Raw genomic sequence first — 18,629 nt, forward strand, 5'->3', positions numbered from 1 at the left:
ACAGAAAAAGTATTAAATAACTGTTGATATAGTCATTATGCATTAAATTCATTTTAGAAGAGTCAGATCCGCAAATTTATACAAAAAAAAAATGAATTTATTGTTGATCGTTAAATCTAAACCGTTTAATCTCACCAAATATAGAATCCAATTGAATGACTGCGTGACTGCATGAAATCCAAATTCCAATTGTAACCTTTAGAAGATTCGGATCAGCCAATTCCTATGCCTGCCAATAGGAAGAGCTTTTTCCGTGTCTCATTCACATCACATTCTTTTCGTCTTTCACCCTTCTTTTCTTTCATATCGCGTGTGTATGCGTGTAACAAACAAACTCAACAACAAAAACCCTCGCTCTCTCTCTCACTCTCTCTCTATTCATAATATCAAACTCAATCTCTTTCTCTCACCCTCACCGCGGCGTTTCGCTTCTCAACTCAGGTAACTTCTCTCTCTCCCTCTACTTCTTCTTCATCGTTCAACTATGGCATTGCTTTTTCTTTTCAACGCATTCTGAAATTTTTCATTTTCAATTCTACTTTTTCCGCTTTTTATTATGTTCTTGTGGAAATTGCATTTGGTTGCTTGCTTCAATTCTTTCAAACTTTGAAGATCTGAATACGTAACAGCTTCGATTCAATTTTTGTTTTCGAATCTCACCGTTACTTTCTACATTGCTGTGTTTCGGATTTTCATTTTCAATATCTATCAATCAAACTATTAAGTTGTTAGAGACTAAATTGACGGATTTTTATACACTTAACATGACCAAGTTCAAATATTTTAGGGTCTACGTAGTATATTTATATAGTTTAAGGACTAAATTGGAGAGAGGATAGTAGTTTAGGGAGTGAATTGATAGTTTAAACAAGTTGACTTGGAAAATGGAAAATCATAATTCCTCAAACTATTGATCCTTTTTTTCAATGCATTCTGACATTTCTCGATTATTTCAATTATACTTCTTCCGTTTTTTGAATCTGTTGTTTTTGTTGCTGTGGAAACTGCATATGGTTAATTCATTTGTTTGAAATTTGAAGATCTGAAACCTTAATTGGTTATTATTATTATTTTTTGGATATGAAGTTTATTTTTGAATTTGAGCTTTCTTTTCTACATTGCTTTGTTTTGGGTTTTTGTTTTCAACACAAATGAAACTAGTTGACTTAGAGAAAGGAAAATTATACTTCCAATAATAATAGCATTTTTTTTAGTTTGTGTTATTAGGGGATTATCCATAGTTTTTTAGCCGAGGTGGAAGAGTAGTAATTTGGTAGTGGAACAATGCATTGTTATGTTCATGAATTTAGAAAAATTAAACAAAGTTTCTTTAGTGATATATGTTGCTTTGAGTTTTGATTTATTTTCTGTACATGTTTTGATTTTTCAAATTCTGATTTATGCTTAAAATGATCAGTAATTTTTTTGTTGTTTTTTAGGGAATTCTAGGGATTTATTTGGTGACTTAATATGGGACCAAAGAGAAGAGGAAGGAAGACCAGACGTACAGTTCAAAGTGATGCCAATGGTTGTGGCACTCAAGAGAATACTGTTTCATCAAAACCTTCTACATCTGTATCCGATATGCTTTCTGAACATCCCATTCAATGCGAGTCCACTGATGCGTCAATGAGCCAATCTTGTGTAGAAGCAGATATTTGTATGCCGGCAAATGAAGAAAAGGAGCAGAATATCCTCGGTCAAGCTGCAAAAAAGGACAATGGAGGGAGTGATATCCAAGACAAAGGGAGTAACTGCCCTTCAGTTGTTGCTGATACAGAGTTATCAGCAAAAGAGTCTGTGTTAGAAGTTGTAAAAATGAACGTGGAGCAAAGTATAAATGAGAAAAGTTCCAACCCCGACGAAACAGGTGATTCCGTGAAGAATGGGAGTCTGGTAAAGAATCAGGATGAGGACCTAGAAGTTCATGATTTGTCGGGTTCCCAAAACAATTTAGATGTTAAATTGACGAAGAAAAGTAAAAAGAGAAAAAGGAGGAAGACTAAAAATAACGTAGTCGAAAGTGATGCCAATGGTTGTGGCACTCCAGAGAATACTTTTTCATCAAAAACTTCTACATCTGCAATGGATATGCCCTTAGAACATCCCATTCAATGTCCTTCAGCTGATGCATTAATGAGCCCACCATGTGTAGAAGCAGATATTTGTTTACGCGAAAATAAAGAGGAGGGGCAGAATATCCTCAGTCAGTCTGCAGAAAAGGGCAATGGAGAGAGTGATATCAAAGACAAAGGGTGTAGCTGCAGCTCAGTTGTAGCTGATGCAGAGTTATTTGCAAAAGAGTCTGTGTTAGAAGTTGTAAAAATGGATATGGAGCAAAGTATAAATGAGAACGGTTCCAACCCCAAGGAAACAAGTGATTCCTTGAACAATAAAAGTCTGGTGATGAATAATGATGAGGACCTAGAAGTTCATGATTTGTCTGATAAATCTGAGTGCATTAAAACCTATTCAAGGAAAAATTCAAACAATGTACATTGTATCAAGGAACCACCTATCCAGGACCATCACAATGATGATTCACATGAAGTTTCTGATGGACCATTGACAGATAGCTTAATGGAAAGAGAAACGGAACATTCAACCGATCAGAACAAAGTTGAAGCTGAGGAAATGGAGTTGATAGTAGAGAATAGTTCTGAGCAAAGATCTACAACTACATCTTGTCTTGTAGACATTCCAGGGACACCACTTGAAGAAATAAATGCTAGTCAGGTAGATCATGCCGAGGTTACTAGAAATGGTGGTAATACAACGATATCACAATGCTCAGTGGAGAGACCTACATCTTGTCTTGTAGACATTCCAGTGACGCCACTTGTAGAAACAAATGCTAGACAGGTAGATCATGCTGAGGTTACAAGAATTGGTGGTAACTCAAAGATATCACAATGCTCAGTGGAGAGACCTATTATCAGCAACTCAAAGAACAAGCTTCTCATCCTTGATGTGAATGGATTACTTGCTGATTGTGTCAGTGATGTTCCTAACGGATATTATCAACCAGAACCAGATTTTTGGGTTAGAAGGAGAAAAGGTAACATGGTCAAATACCAAGTTCTCTCATATCAAGTCCATATCTGATCTTGGTTGAATTTAACAAATTTTACCTGTGCCTTTTGCAGTGTACAAGAGGCCCTTTTGTGATGATTTTCTACAGTTTTGCTTTGACAGATTTCATGTGGGAATTTGGTCATCTAGAGCCAAGTATTTGCTAACCTTTGATTGATTTTATCTTATTTCTTGTGTTTATTAGTTTGTCTTGGGTTTACAATGTAATCATGTGCTGGTTTATTCGCATTTCAAAATTTAGGCTTTATTTTTACTATTCTTGATGCTTGTGCGTACTGGCAGGTGTAATGTTGATGACGTAATCAAACATCTTATGGGGAAATCTGCATCCAGACTGCTCTTTTGTTGGGTAATCTATTCTAATTCTTTAGTTTTTAGCATAATTTTAGGGGATATTTGGTTAGATAAGTAAGTTTGCTATAAATAATTTCTATATCTCAAGTTAGTATTGGGATAAATGGTACATCTTTTCCTAGTTGTACTTCATTAACAATTTTACTGGGAGAATTCTTGCTGACCAACAAAATATTGCAGTATCATGTCGCCTGTTTAATTTTAACATATTATATATATTTGGGAAATAGTTATTGTGCTGAGACTAAGAAAAGATACCAGAATTACTAAAATTCAATTTGGTTTTATGCACTTGGGGTAGACTCTAGAAGCAATTTATTTGCTACGACGAGTGATTATTAGAGGGATCAAAAAGACTTTTCCATGGTTTTCAGTTATTTGGAGGTGTATGATAGAGTGCCAAGAGAGGTTTGGTTGAAGAGCTAGAAAAGATAGGGGTTTTGATTTCCTACATTAGAACTATCAAGAATATGTATGGGGGGCCACACAAGATTTTCCAATATCCACAGAACTGCATTATAGGTCAACTAAAGTCTCTATCTTTTTAAAGTCTTGGATGTACTTATGAAGCATATTCAAGAGCCAACACCAAGGTGTATGTTTTTTTTAATTTTAATTTTATTTTTTATGATATAGTCCAACTTGGAGATAGTGGGATAAGGCTTGGTTGTTGTACAGTCCTATTTGGAGAGTTAAGAGAGGAAATAAATTGGAGGTTAGAGACTTGTAGACAAGCCTTAGAAGCATATGGCTTCTGCTCAAGTATAAAGAGAAGGAGCACAAGGAATGTAAGTTTGGTAAAAGGCAAAGCACCCTTGGCTAAAAGGTGGAATGCTGAGAAAAATTAGAGGTCAATCATTTAAGTAGAAATATGATTCGTGATAGAACATTGTGGCATCGTTTGATCTATGTAGCCACCACACCTAATTGGATAAGGCGTGATTGCTGTTGTTTGCTTCTGCTGCAGAGACATCCCACCCTTAATAGCATTGGTCTCTGCATTATAACTCAATATGCTTTTACAGCCAAGCTGACTTGCATGCCTTCCCTTGTGGAGGATTTTCCATATCATTTACTAACAAGTAACTACTACTATTAATTAACAGAAGCAATAACTTTTATATATGGATTTCACTTTGGACAAAATGGATTTGGATTTGATATTGTAAATTACAACTGTGTTAGTAAAATAGTTTGTTTTTCGTATTACTAATTAGTAAGTTAAAGATGAAGTTCAAAATTATTATTGCTGTTAGCAATTAATTTCTACTTGGAATTTTTCTAGATGCTAATGAATCTTTTTTATGTTTTCTTTAGAATCAGTCCCACTGTACAACAACAAAATTCAGTACTGTTGAGAATAAAGAGAAGCCCCTTGTGTTGAAGGAACTCAGAAAGCTGTGGGAGAAGCTGGAACCTGATCTTCCGTGGGAGAAGGGAGAGTTCCACGAGTCAAACACATTATTAGTGGATGACTCCCCTTACAAGGCGCTTGTGAATCCTGTAAGCTCATTTTGTTTTCCTTTCATTCATTATGCATTAAGCTTTGCTTTCTTGTGTTACACTGGTTTTCCTCCTATGTGGTCACTCCTCCCAATGGAATTGTTTTCAGATGCATACGGCCATATTCCCCTACTCTTACCGCTACCACTACACCAAAGACTCGTCATTAGGTAGTCTTCTGTTCATATTTCTCTCCTCACACACCTTACCTTTTGCTTATTATTGCTAATTTCCATTGATTGACATATTCAAAGTCTTTTTTAGATTCCAATGCTTTCAATATATTTTGATATTTATGCATCTAAGATTGTTTATTCATGTTTACACTTCCATTCCTTTTTACTATTAACAGGACCTAAAGGTGATCTTCGGGGTTATCTAGAAAGGTTGGCTATGGCTGATAACGTTCAAGAGTTTGTGTCACGGAATGAATTTGGCCAGCGGCCCATAAGACCAGCAAATCCATCATGGGGTTACTATCTCAAAGTTATAGAATCAGTGCAGGAAAATGATATACCCTCAGCACCAGATGGGGGAGCAAACTGCTTAAAGAAGAAAGTAGGATGAAAGCCATTGAGACGAATATTGACACATGCCGTTCGTACTTTAGAGTGTACTTGTTTGTGTTACGAACACATTACATACATCATAGGACACAGATATGGGGCCAAATATTTTTTGGTGTTTTAGAAATGATATTTATCACGAAGAATTGACTCACGAAAGCATCACGAATTCCAAACTGATTAGGTGGTACAATATTAATGCTATACCCAACCGTGTTTTCCAACCAACAGAGGATTTAATTGGTTCACTAAAAATCGCGACTCCTTGCGTGAAATTGTTGTGAAATTTAGCCCTGCTCGTTGGATTTTTGTTTCATACATTGAGGTCTAAAAGTGTATTTGCCTCAAAAGAACTATATATTTCAGGATTAAATTTACTTTTACAGTTAACTGCATACCAAGCTTACACAAATATTTCAAGGCCACATGCATGTCCAAAGCAGTTGAAATGGCAATACAAACTTTATTATGATTCGGTAAGGTATCTTGAATGCTATGCATACACGCATGCATACTGTTTAGGTGAGACAAGCTTTGGCATTTATGATTAACACCTGCTTCAATGTTCAGTTTAGTGCGCCTATGATATTGTGTTTATCTTCCTTTAGGACTTTCAATACGTGTTTGTATTCAATTAATGATAATGATAATGATAATGATGGATAATTTTGGTAATCAATAACTAAATATTAATTTATTTTAAATTGAATTATCTAATACATGTTTTATTTAGATAGTTTTTTCGTTCCCATGAGTTTGGTCGATGGCTCTCCATGTTTTTGTATTTGTTATTATTTTCTCTCTCTTTGACTCCTTATTTTTTCTTTCGATTTATTATAAATTACTACATATGAATGTTATAGTCTAAGGTAATGTCTTGTTCTTTTATAATCCAAGCTAAAAAAAAATGTATTTTATATTTTAGTGGGTGTTTTTTGGGTTTGATAAAATTACGAATTATAATTGAACATTGGTGTAAAATATGTCTTCACTACATAATTTGAGACGGTTAATGGTTTTGTTGGTGCAATTTAGGGGGATTGTTTTGAGCATCTGTCCTTCGTTTCCCTCCTTTCTTCTACCTACAACCCCACACTCAACGATATTTATTATGACCAAACCAACTCTCTTTTAATCACCCACACAAGTAGTCGGTATATGGTTTTGAGTGAGAATGCAAACAAACTATAAATGAATCCTGGAGGGTATGGGTTTGGAGATGAAGAAGAAGGTGATGGGGTCAAGAGCAGGGACGGATCCAGACTTTAGGTACATGTGGAGCTAAAATTTCAAATAAGTAATACTCCTTCCGTCCCATAATAACTGAACCATTTGTAAAAAAAAATGTCCCAAAATAACTGAACAATTTCATTTTTCAATACAATATTAATTACTTTTCCCTTTATAACTCTAATTAATATTACTTTCATCATTCTAATTCAATATATTCCACTTTATATTTATGATAGTGAAAAATACACCAATAGTTAACAAGTGCACATAAAACTATTTTTCTCTCCTTCATTTATACATTTTTCTTAATACTTTCTTAATACATATGAAATGAGCTTTTGGCTCAGTTAATCCGGGACGGAGGGATCAATAATACAAACAATTTTTTTTTAATCGTCAAATATTATTACCTTATTGTTTGATGCAATACATTACAATGAAAATCATCTCCTATCCATTTGTTGAAAATGAGATAAAACGACATCATTGCTAATTATTAATAGAACATCTCTTAGCCACTAATTACCCATTTTATTACATAGGTTACTCTTCACAACTTTCATAGCTAAAAAAACACGTTCAACACTTGTAGTTGCTACCATGCGTGTATGCTATATGTGTTTTATCTATTAAAAATAAAAAAAAATAGGGAAAAGCATGTGGAGCTATAGTCCCATATAGCTCCAACATGCATCCGTCCACTCAAGAGGATGCCAAATGAGTCTGCCTCATAATTGGAACGGGAAGAACTTGAGGTAGAGGGGACTCGGGAGCAGGATTGTTGGTTGTATACTGGTTTGATCCCGTCATACTTCACATATAAAACTCAAAAAAATCTATTTGTATATAGGCTTGAACGGAAGTTCAGTGCTCTGCAGGTAGAATGCCCATCCTTCGTCAATGTTAGCAGCACTTACAACAAGCATAAATGCAAATCAAGCTGTGTGAGAAATGAGAATCAATTCAATGTTGACTAGATGTTAACATCTGTTGAGTAAGAACTTCTCTACACTTTCAAAATATTTTGCTTTTTTGTTTTGTTATTTTTATTTTTCATGAAAAATAATAGTATTTTGTAAGGCTGAAGAATAAGACACACGTGTAAAAGATTATGCTGTTCATCTTCAATAGGATTTTAGGCAATTAAACTTTAGGGAGAAATACTTGTTGTGTGTGCTGCTCTTAACATTCAGATGATAATCATTTCTAAAATCATTGAGGGTATTTTACCCAGATGCTATTATTACTTTTGGTGTTCTATCTATTACAATATTGACTATCATTGTCGGTCATTTATTCGGATGAACATTTTTTGTTCTTCTCTCCTTTTATGTTATCCTTAGTCTAGACATACGGATATCTCTTGCACAAATTAGTTTCTCTATTCCTTGAGTCTGTTTTCATGGAAACCAGCACGGCAAAATTTTGTAATTTGTTTGCAATGAGTGTTCTTGATCTATGTAAATTGGTTGTTGAAGTGCATGACATTTTAGATATCAGAGTCTATATGGGTTGGAATACCCGTTGTATTCCCTTCCTAATATAAGCCTTTTGCTCCTTAAAAAAGAGTCTATGGATAATTATAATCATGGCATTGTGTAGTCTTTTTTATCATTGAAGAGAAAGAGATAGCAGTTAAGGAACTAACTAAAGAACACATTTTCATGAAAATCAAGTTTATTGGATTAAACTTGCAGACTTATGAGGTGTCATGTCTTAATGGGTTTCCAATTATGCTCAAGTTACAAGTATGCTCTTTTAAAAGATTTATGCCGATTTTATGTGTTCTCCCTCTCCACTTTTGTACCTTCCTAGAGCAACCAAATGCCAATAACTTCTAGCAGCACGATCCTTGCTTCATTGTTACCAACTCGATGAAGGTTCTTACCGAACCACTGGAAAGCCTAGAAGCTTTGTAAGCTCGCTTCAAAGCCCATGTATGAGTATATTTATATTGTGGGTGCTGCCTTTATATGAATTGAACCCACAAAGGTGGAGGTTGTGGATCACTTTCAAATGTTTTAAAAGTCGAACTAGACATTGAACTGCTTAGACTTCTAGATCAGGTTCAACAACTTTAAACCACTTGAACTGGGAAAAAACTGCAATCGAACTGTTGCCAACGTTGGTTCACAGTTCAACCAATTGAACATTCCGGTAAGGTTTAGCTTTTAAAACATTGCTCACTGTGCTATGTTTTCCAGACCAAAGTTATGATGCTTGTGGGGTGCACAAGCAGGTGTTGGAGGTTTTTCAATCATTGGATGGAACTAGGATATGTGATTCTGCAGGATACTTGGGAGCAAGTGAGATTTGATGGGTATTATCACAAGTTAATTGTGGGTAATGATTACTTGCATAGATGGCTATGTGGACGTGTAATCTATGTGTCCCCTAAAAGCAATATTACGATCTCGCTCGATGATTCCCTCTCCGAACATTACCAGTTCACTGTTAAACAGATACCAATGAGTAGAACCATTGTAAGTTGGATGGATAAGTTTGTGATTGTCGATCATACTGTCACAAACAACAGATGACCATGTTATCCCAATTCAACAAAAAAAATAACTCTGCCTAATTGCTTTTTTGCATTTTAAAAACAACAAAAACCAAATAAAACTCGACCATATATTTGAAGTCAGAACTCATGCAAAGCATACTAGACTAGTACATCTTCGTTTATGACAACATTGAAGGATTCATTGTAGATTATTATATATATGTCATGATTTACCTTTCATTTATCTTTTAAAACAAACCGCCACATTTTTGGCTCCTCAAGTCTCATTCATGTAAGAGAAGCTTCCAAACTTTGTATTATGATATGTTCACCCTTCTTCAATATTGTGATAATATCTAAGTAACGCAGGTTAACCAACCTAAGAAAATCTTTAGGAAGTTCTTGTAGGTTAGTACATCCAACTAGCTTCAAAGTTTCCAAATTGTACAGACAACCAATGCTTTCCCGCAATATGTTCATCTTAGCCCCAGACAGATCTAGATACCGAAGATGTATTAGTTCGGTAATTGAATCAGGAAACCCCTTATTATATATGCCTTCCAAAGATAACACCCTTAAAGACTTGAGCTTGATCAACAAGTCATGTGGAATCTCATCAATAAAGCTCACAGATTTATCTACTAACCTTAATTCCATGAAGGTTCTTAGGTGAGTAGCTTTGCTCATAGCCTTCCAATGTACAGCAGGGAATTTATGTGCAATCAAATGCAGCAGATATCGAGCACTTTCTTCCACTTCTTCATAATTGCCTTCTATTCTGACAGAAAATTTTCCAGATACAAATTGAGCTAAATCATTTACAAAATGGTGCATTACAAAACACAACTTATTGCATTTCGATTGCTGAAAAAACGATCTAGACACTAGTTCACTAAAGGTCTCATCTCCAGCTTCTTCAATTCTCTTGCGTCTTCTCAATGGTTGCAGTAAACCTTCTGCCATCCACAATAAGATCAACTTCTCCTTCTCAAATTCATAATCTTTTGGAAAAACTGAACAATAAGCAAAACATGGCTTTACATGTGATGGAAGATAATGATAACTTAATCTCAAAGCTGGGAGAATATTACTCTCATCATCCTGCAAATCCCATATCTCACTGTTCAGTACTTTGTACCATTCCCTTGTATCATCTTTAGACCTCAGAAGTCCTGCAAGTGTCTTCACAGCCAAAGGCAATCCTTTGCACTTTTTAATTATTTGTTTACCAATTTTTTTAAATTTTGGTGAACATTTGAATTTGCATATCCAAATACATGTTTTGTGTAATATCCCGCCTGTCAGTATCAGAACTGTATCAGTCGATCGTCCCAGAGAACTTATTTTGGAAGAAAGTTTAATGGAGAATATTCATTACGTAATATCAGCTTATTACGGGTTAAGTATCAGAGGCGTGTATAACACGCTTAAGTCAAGGGCAGTTTGGTAATTGCACGAGAGGAAGATATTTATTTGGTGGAGGACCAAAAATATCTCATTTCCTCTTCTCCATTCTCTCTCCTAAGATGTTGGCAAGGCTTTTCTCTTCTTTCCCTCTTCTCCATCGGTTCCCTCTCTTCTCTCCCTACCACACCATGTTATCAAATCTTCTCCCCCATGGATCAAACATCATAGTTTCCTTCTCCTCCTCTCTCAAGAACAACAAGAAGCTTTGGATTGATATCTCTATTTCCTCACATAGAGATTCCTTTGAGACTAGGGTTTTGGTTAGAAAGCTTTGGGTTGGAGTAAAGATGATCAAGCAAAGATCAAGATGTTATGGATTGCAAGAAAACAACAAGATTGGTTTGGTTTGAACAAAGAATGCAAAAAGGGGCAAAAAGCTAGGGTTTGGTCATGTGAGGTGAAGATGATGCTTGAAGCTTGGGAATCATGTGTGAATCATGTTAGGTGAGTTCCTTAGATAGCTTTCCCACCTTGAGTTTATGTTATTGACTTGTAAGATAAGAAATGAATTTTTAGGGTTTGCATATAGTGTGTAAGCACCCCTTTTTATGTTATGCTTGCTATACTTGCCAATGCTTGCAATTCAAATGTTTTACAAGTTTCCTATGACCTCTAGAATCATACTATGCATAAAGATATTTGGTTTTGAGGCTTTTGGGTCAAGAACACCTTTTATGCAGGGCTGGACTGCCACAGCTCGCCTCGCGAGCAAGTGAGCTCGCCATGGCGAGCAAGACAACTGAACCAGGGGTACTGCTCGCCCCTAGCTCGCCTCGCGAGCAATGCAACTAGCCACGGCGAGTAATGCTGCTCGCCTCGCGAGCAAGACAGTGCTTAAGGCATTGTTTGCTCGTCTTAGGTCTTATTGACGTCCCTTAAGCCGGTGTTACCCGAGCAGCCTTTTATGAAATAAACCCCTCAAACCAAGATTCTATTGGCTAATTTTAAGTAAAGATCTCTTGAGAAGAAGCAAGTATTTGGCATAGTTAGCAAAGCATGGCAATGAAAGAATGTTAAGATAAGAAACGGGTAGCAAGTCAACCATTAAGAAAAGGGAAATCTAAAGCCTCGACATAGTTGTTGAGAACTAGTAAGTTAAGTAAGAATCTCTAGAATATTAGGACGTGAAGTGTAATCTCTTCGCATAGAAGTTAAGTGCCATACGAGTATGGTAAGATGTGAATCGATTTATATCCGTTCACAAAGTAAGTTAAACAAGCATTAAGCTTACCTCTAGTGGGATCGTTTAAGGGTCCGAGGTAAAAGAGATAACATGTTTAAGTTTATTTCTCATGCATAAGACTAAGGCTTATAAGAAAGTAAGAAAGAGTGTCATGTCTCTTGTTATCCAAATTGGATTCAAGGGGTTCCCCAAGGGGAATGGTTAAACCGCAAGGGAGCCGCATTTCACTAAGCTAAGGTGCCGTGTCTTTTGTATTCAATCCAAGGTTGGGTACAAAAGGTTCTCCAAGGGGAACGGGGTAAGCCGTAAGGGACCCGCACGTTCACTAAGGGAGTCCGGTGCGCTCTTGCTAAGCATTTCACCGGTAGTAAGGGATTATCTTCCGGGGTTACTCCACTCGGAACTAATCCGTAAAATTTGAACCAAGATAATTGTTTGTTACACGCTAACATAATCAATGAAGTTGACTATGCATATTCATCATACATTTATGTGTGTTATGTCATAGAGCCTTGGCATAGACTGTCAAGAACTAAAAAGAATATAGAAGTAGAAAGTCAAGAGCTAGCAAGCTAGAAAGAGTCACTTTTGTGGCAAGACTAAGGAAGTTTATTAGATACATCTTATTTAAGTAAGAAAAGTAAGCAAGTTAAGAGAGTTATACCGATGACGATCTTAGGTTCCCCTAATCGTCCGGTTTAGAGTCGTGTCATGACTTTAGCAAGTGAAGGCCATGATGCGTAGATCGTATCTTGGCATTGCGGTTTTAGTTTCCCCTTAACCGCCATGACACGTATAAGAAGAGAAGCCTATAACAAGTAAGATAAGCCTATGACGGGTCTAGCATGCACTACCGTCTAGGGAAGCAAGACTCCACACACGTATAATCAACCGTCAGGTTGTATTGTAGACACGTGGCGACTATAGGTTTTTCCCCAGAGGTCGCCTATAGCCTAGGGTTAGGTGGAACTCACTGAGACATTATGTCTCATCCCAATCCTTATTTGTTTCAGATATCAGGATGGTTTGCAAGCTAGTAGCCGAATGGATGCTGTGACAAGTGTTGGTTCGTACCCGATGTCGTATGATGTGGATCTTCAAGGATGTATACATTATGTATTAGGAAAGTTTAAGATGTAATCTCTTGTACGAACGCATGTTGTTGTATAAACATTCATTTGAAGTTTTATTGTTGTAAATTTTAATGTATCCAGTACTAAAGATAACGCACGTGCTAGACTTTCTAGATACGTCTAGTATGGGTGTTACATTTTGAAAACAGCATCCAACAATCATCATCACATAGTTCTGAAAGATAATAAGGCTTAACAGTCTGCATAATTGATGCCACATGAGCAATTCTTGTTGTTACAATAATCTTACTTCCAGGAGCTCCATACACAAATGGATTCTTCAAAGTTTCCCAGCTAATGTAGTTTTGATTCCATACATCATCTAAAATGAACAAAAACGTTTTCTTTAACAACCTTTTCTTCAAATCATGTTGGAGTAAATTCAGCTCTTCAATACTGCAACTACATGAAGTAAAGGAAAAAAATTGGTGGCTTGATCAAGATCCATCAAACTTCTATTGGGAATGAACCGATCACCCTGTAAAGGAAAAAAATTATATAAATGAGAATGCAATAATGCATGCATGCATGCATATGAAGAAATAAAAAGAAAAGAATCATATTCATAATAATGGAATAGTAGTATTACTGGGAAATCATAAAGGGTGGGAGGGTTGAGGAGGTGTTTTGGAGAGTACCAATCACGATCAAGATTCCACATTTTGTGAAAGAAAGAAAGAAAGAAAGAAAGAGAGTAATGGAAGAAGAATGAATGAATGGGTTTGAGAGAAATTGAAAGAACAAGAAAAATTTATAAATTCAATATATTATTGAACATAGTGTTATATACATTCATAATATGAAAGTGATGTTACATGTACAACTCTGCCATACCAGTAGGCGCATCCTTGTTTTTATCTGATGAATCGAAGTCAGCTGCCTTTTCTTTTTCTTTTTCATCATCCATGGGTGCAAGCGCTTCAGTATTGAAGATTAATTAGAAGGAAACAAATTTTATATCCATTGACGCCATGATGGTCAGTGAAAGAAGATATATAAAAGGTAGGGTTAGCAACGAGGGAGCAATCCAGGTTAGCACTTGTGAATTATTGCTAGACTTTGCAGAAGAAGGAATGATGGCAGAGGAACAAGTCGTGATAATCAAAACGAAGATAAGGAAAAAGGTTAACCGAGGGTTAAACATTAAGACAATTCAAATCTGTGAGAATTTGCGGTGAAGAATTCAGAGGTTCAAAGTATTTGTTACTTTAAAGTCAAGCTTCAGAGTCTTTATATAATGGTTTTTTCTAAATTGCCCTTTGAAAACTCATGGGCAATTTACCCAAACCAATCAAAAGTTTCCATGTGTACTCCATTTGAATAAACACATTTATTATTTTATTTTGCAAAAATTTAGCATATATTTTATTATTTGCTTATTCACCCCATTTTAAATTAATGATGTTTTGCAATTTAAACCATCACATTAATTAAATTTCTCCTCCAATCCCTCTTCAAACCTCTTTATTTTTTATTTATTTTTATCAAAATTGGATTCATCTTCTTCAACCATTTTTTTTTATTAAATCTGGGTTCATCTTCTTCAACCATTTTTTTTATTAAATATCATGCATTCATTCCAATTTAGTTGAACTTGGTTTAAGAATGGCTTTGCAAAAATTTGAAAATTAAAAATATTATCACCCCTGGGAATCGAACCAGGGTGCTCTCCCTAAAAAATATATCGAACCAGGGTGCTCTCCCTAACTTTTTTAATCATATTGCCAAACCACTTGGCCAATACATCTTTTATGAAATTATTTGGAATGCAAAAATATGTTATTAGTGAGCAATTTTTTTTTTGCAGTGTCTTATAACCTAGCTTGTGTAAAAAAAAAAAAATCATTGTATATGTGTTTATTTAAGAAATCTTAAATCTTTCTTAAAAAAAATAATTTGAACTCATTCATTTGATTTTTTATATTCTAAATATCATTCTTTTATATAAATTCATACTTTTATCTAGATTCGATGAACTACAACAATATTTCATTTGTGATCAACCGAATTGTGATTTATTTTAGGTACTATCTTTCGTTTGGATCAGATAAATTGTTTAAAGGTATTAAGTGAAAGAAAATTTTCAGAATAAATGTAATGTTTGTATTAAATATTTTTACATTTTATATGTAAAAAATATGTTAAATATTTGCATTGCTCTCCTTAAGGATTTTATTTGCTTATATATATTGATACAAATTTTTATGTATCAAGATGAGAAAGTTAATATGACAATTTTGAAAGCCAATGACTACTTTTAAAATGTGCTTCACGGCGTGCTGGGAGAATCACTTTTGGTTTAATATTAAATCTCATTTTGGCTTGTTAAAAAAAATAACTACTTTTAAAAATCTATATTAATGCAATGTTTCTAATAAATATATATATATATATATATATATATATATATTTTATTTTATTTTCAAAATATCGTTAAATAATTGTACCACACTCGTCGCGAAATTTAAGTGTTTATATTTACGGAAGTAAATTTTACGTATAGTGTAATAACATAATTTAAGAAAGCAAAAGAAAGAAAGAAGGACAAACGGAAAGAAAGAAAGGGATATTATTATAATAAAAAAAGAAAACGATGACAACGGTTGGGGAAAAAGATATTGAGAATAGATGTAAAAGTGACATTGGAGAAATATATATATATATATATATATATATATATATATATATATATATATATATATATATATATATATATATATATATATATATATATATATATGTTTGTGAGTTTAGCTTAGTTGGTATGGACAATGCATAAAATATGCAAGGTTTGGGGTTCAAACCCTGATCACCACAAAAAAAAAAAAAATACACACACACTTGATTGATATCCTTAACTAAGATATCCTTAACTATTTATTACTTTTTTTTTCTTTTTGTTTCTTTAATTTATCTTTCGCATACTATTTATTAAGGATAATTTTGTAAAACAACTCATAATATCTCTTTTTTATAGAAAATTAATTACATTTCTTAATACATTTTTTAGGAAATGCCCAAAGCGTCGTATAATTTGGGACGGATGGAGTATTCATTTGTTCTTTTTATTCTTTTATATACTTTGTCTTTTCTTTTAACAACTAATTGCTAATATTTGACATTAAAAAAATCCTTTATTTTAAGGACAAAACTTTGTTGCATTTTTCTTACATGCTTTTTCGTATGGTTCTTCACATATTTAAAATTCATTTTTTGTGGTTATAACAAACTTTGAAAAAAATTGTTTTTTTTTTTTGAACAAGCTTTGAAAACCCTAAACCCTAAAATATAATTTAAAATGAATTTTAATGAAGGAGAAAACTGAGAAACGAATAAATAGTTTGAAATAATGACAGAACTCATGTGAATTTCTTTATGTGTTTTTCATATGATTCTTAGCTAAAAATACACTTTTCATGAGTAATCTATTTGGAAACCATATGAAAAGCACCTAAGGAAATACACCTAAGTTTCTTGCTAGAATCAAAATAAAGATAAAACTTAGGTACATTTGAAAAAAATTGTTGATTTGATAAATCATAGATATATAGTTGTGAGTATTTTATGTTACGTACCACACAAAAAGCATATAAGAAAATGTACCTAAGTTTTATCTTTATTTTGATTCTAGCAAGAAACTTAGGTGTATTTCCTTAGGTGCTTTTCATATGGTTTCCAAATAGATTACTCATGAAAAGTGTATTTTTAGCTAAGAATCATATGAAAAACACATAAAGAAATTCACATGAGTTCTGTCATTATTTCAAACTATTTATTCGTTTCTCAGTTTTCTCCTTCATTAAAATTCATTTTAAATTATATTTTATTTAGCATAGATTTTGTCAAATTTAGTAGATAATTCATTCATTTTTAAAATATTAAATTGATAGAGAAAATTTAGATGATTATTTGATTAAATTAATTATTTTAATCAATTTCATATATTTATAAAGAAATAATTTTGTTTGCCTACATGTGCTCATTATTTTCATTTTAAACACGCACTCTTGATAATTTTATCAACTCAGATGACTAGGATTTGTTTATTTTATATTTTAAGTAGTTTTTCATAAAACTTGATATCTGGTCCTATGACCGACTCTTCCAAGAGGTCCAATTCCACAGTCTATTTGCTGGATCCAATTTAAATTCATATTTTAGGCCGATATTAATAGTTTATTTAACAAGTTATGAGTTATATCACCACAAAAAATTACGTGTTATAATATAAATAAGATTTGTTCTTTTATTACTTTTAAGTTATATTATATGTATTTTGAATAAATATTATACATATAACACAAACACTAATATTATTGATAATTTTTTCAATTTAGAAAACTACGATTTATTTATTATTTTGTCAAAAAAACTATAATTTTTTTTTTATACTTTAAGCATATACTAACAATTTATTAATAAAATACGAGTCATAATATGAATATTTTTTTTTTTATTGTGAAGAGATCAAGAGAGTAATTTTTTTTCTTTTATAACTTCTTAGTTATATGAACTTTTAATACATAAAACACAAACATTAATATTATGTATAGAACCCGAGTAACAACTATAAAATACACTAGTAATAAAAAAAGTAACATAAAAAAAGTAATATCAATACTTCAATGATATCATATTGACTAGGATGAGTTTTTAATGGAGGGAGTATTTATAATTTATTATCTCTTTTTGACCCTTTATTTTTTCTTATTCGATTATTATAGACTGCTACACATATTGTTAGTCTAAGCCTTAGAAGCCCGGATACGAGATACGATACGGATACGATACTGCATCGATACGGAAAAATTTCAAAAATCAAGATACGATACGATTGAGATACGTTAATAAAAAAATTATATAATTAAATGTACAATATAATTATAACCATTTTTTTAATATGCAAATATATTAACAAACAAAAGAAACCAGTCATAGGCTCATAGCACATCAACATAAATATAAATAATATTGACGATTAAGAGAGTGATGATTAGTCAATTACATACACAATATATCCCAAAAAGAGCACCATCAGTGCTATACTATATCCAAAAGAAACATTGTTAGACCTATATCGATCCAAAAAAAGAAGCACTATATCCAAAAAAGAACACATCAGTACTCAAGAGTTAAGTTATTTTAATTAACAATCAATTGGGGACTATCGGGGCAGGTAGCGGTGCATGATAATTATCGGATACTCTTCTGATACATATCGGAAAGTATCGGATAATTATTTAAAAAAAATAAGATTTAATCTTCGGATACTCTCCCAATACGTATCGGGAAGTATCAGGAAGGTATCAGTGCAAAATACGCAGAGGATACGATACGTCGTCTATTTTGAAGTATCGGGGCTTCTCAGGTCTAAGGTGATGTCTTGTTTTTTATGTTTCTCTTGCAATCCATGCTAAAAAAACTGTATTTTATAATTGTAGTGGATGTTTTTTAGGTTTAACAAAATTACGAATTAGAATTGAATAGTGGTGTAAAATATGTCTTCACCCCATAATTTGGCCAGTTAATTAGTTTCGTTGGTGCAACTTATGTCGATTGTTTTGAGTATTTGTCTTTTGTTTCCCTCCCTTCCT

The 18,629-nt window shown here is 33.4% G+C and overlaps 2 protein-coding genes and 1 long non-coding RNA gene across 3 annotated transcripts; 2 read left to right on the forward strand and 1 right to left on the reverse strand.

Moving 5' to 3' along the window:
• Positions 1 to 264: 264 nt before the first annotated feature.
• Positions 265 to 5,996, forward strand: LOC146948643 (uncharacterized). The gene is made up of 7 exons (XM_085744853.1): positions 265 to 441; positions 1,440 to 3,058; positions 3,147 to 3,228; positions 3,376 to 3,442; positions 4,765 to 4,950; positions 5,060 to 5,120; positions 5,303 to 5,996. The coding sequence occupies exons 2-7, from the start codon at positions 1,471 to 1,473 to the stop codon at positions 5,515 to 5,517; spliced, it is 2,199 nt and encodes a 732-aa protein (XP_085600979.1). The 5' UTR covers positions 265 to 441; positions 1,440 to 1,470; the 3' UTR covers positions 5,518 to 5,996.
• A 1,382-nt stretch (positions 5,997 to 7,378) lies between these two features.
• LOC146948644 (uncharacterized) lies at positions 7,379 to 13,589 on the forward strand. Its single transcript, XR_015026929.1, has 2 exons — positions 7,379 to 7,743; positions 12,916 to 13,589. It is a non-coding gene; the product is annotated as an uncharacterized LOC146948644 (long non-coding RNA).
• LOC146948645 (putative disease resistance RPP13-like protein 1) lies at positions 8,462 to 10,867 on the reverse strand. The gene has a single exon (XM_085744854.1). The coding sequence runs from the start codon at positions 10,213 to 10,215 to the stop codon at positions 9,541 to 9,543; it is 675 nt and encodes a 224-aa protein (XP_085600980.1). The 5' UTR covers positions 10,216 to 10,867; the 3' UTR covers positions 8,462 to 9,540.
• Positions 13,590 to 18,629: the final 5,040 nt, after the last annotated feature.

This window comes from Medicago sativa, chromosome 2, assembly GCF_051527215.1.
Source record: "Medicago sativa cultivar Bolivia chromosome 2, Bolivia_mono, whole genome shotgun sequence".
Taxonomy (NCBI): domain Eukaryota; kingdom Viridiplantae; phylum Streptophyta; class Magnoliopsida; order Fabales; family Fabaceae; genus Medicago; species Medicago sativa.

Excerpts from the sequence above, each read along its gene's own strand:
- LOC146948645 (XM_085744854.1), bottom strand. The coding sequence starts at position 10,215 with ATGGCAGAAGGTTTACTGCAACCATTGAGAAGACGCAAGAGAATTGAA.
- LOC146948643 (XM_085744853.1), top strand. The coding sequence starts at position 1,471 with ATGGGACCAAAGAGAAGAGGAAGGAAGACCAGACGTACAGTTCAAAGT. Across the intron at positions 3,443-4,764 it reads CCAGACTGCTCTTTTGTTGG|AATCAGTCCCACTGTACAAC; the intron begins GTAATCTATTCT and ends TGTTTTCTTTAG. Across the intron at positions 5,121-5,302 it reads CACCAAAGACTCGTCATTAG|GACCTAAAGGTGATCTTCGG; the intron begins GTAGTCTTCTGT and ends TACTATTAACAG.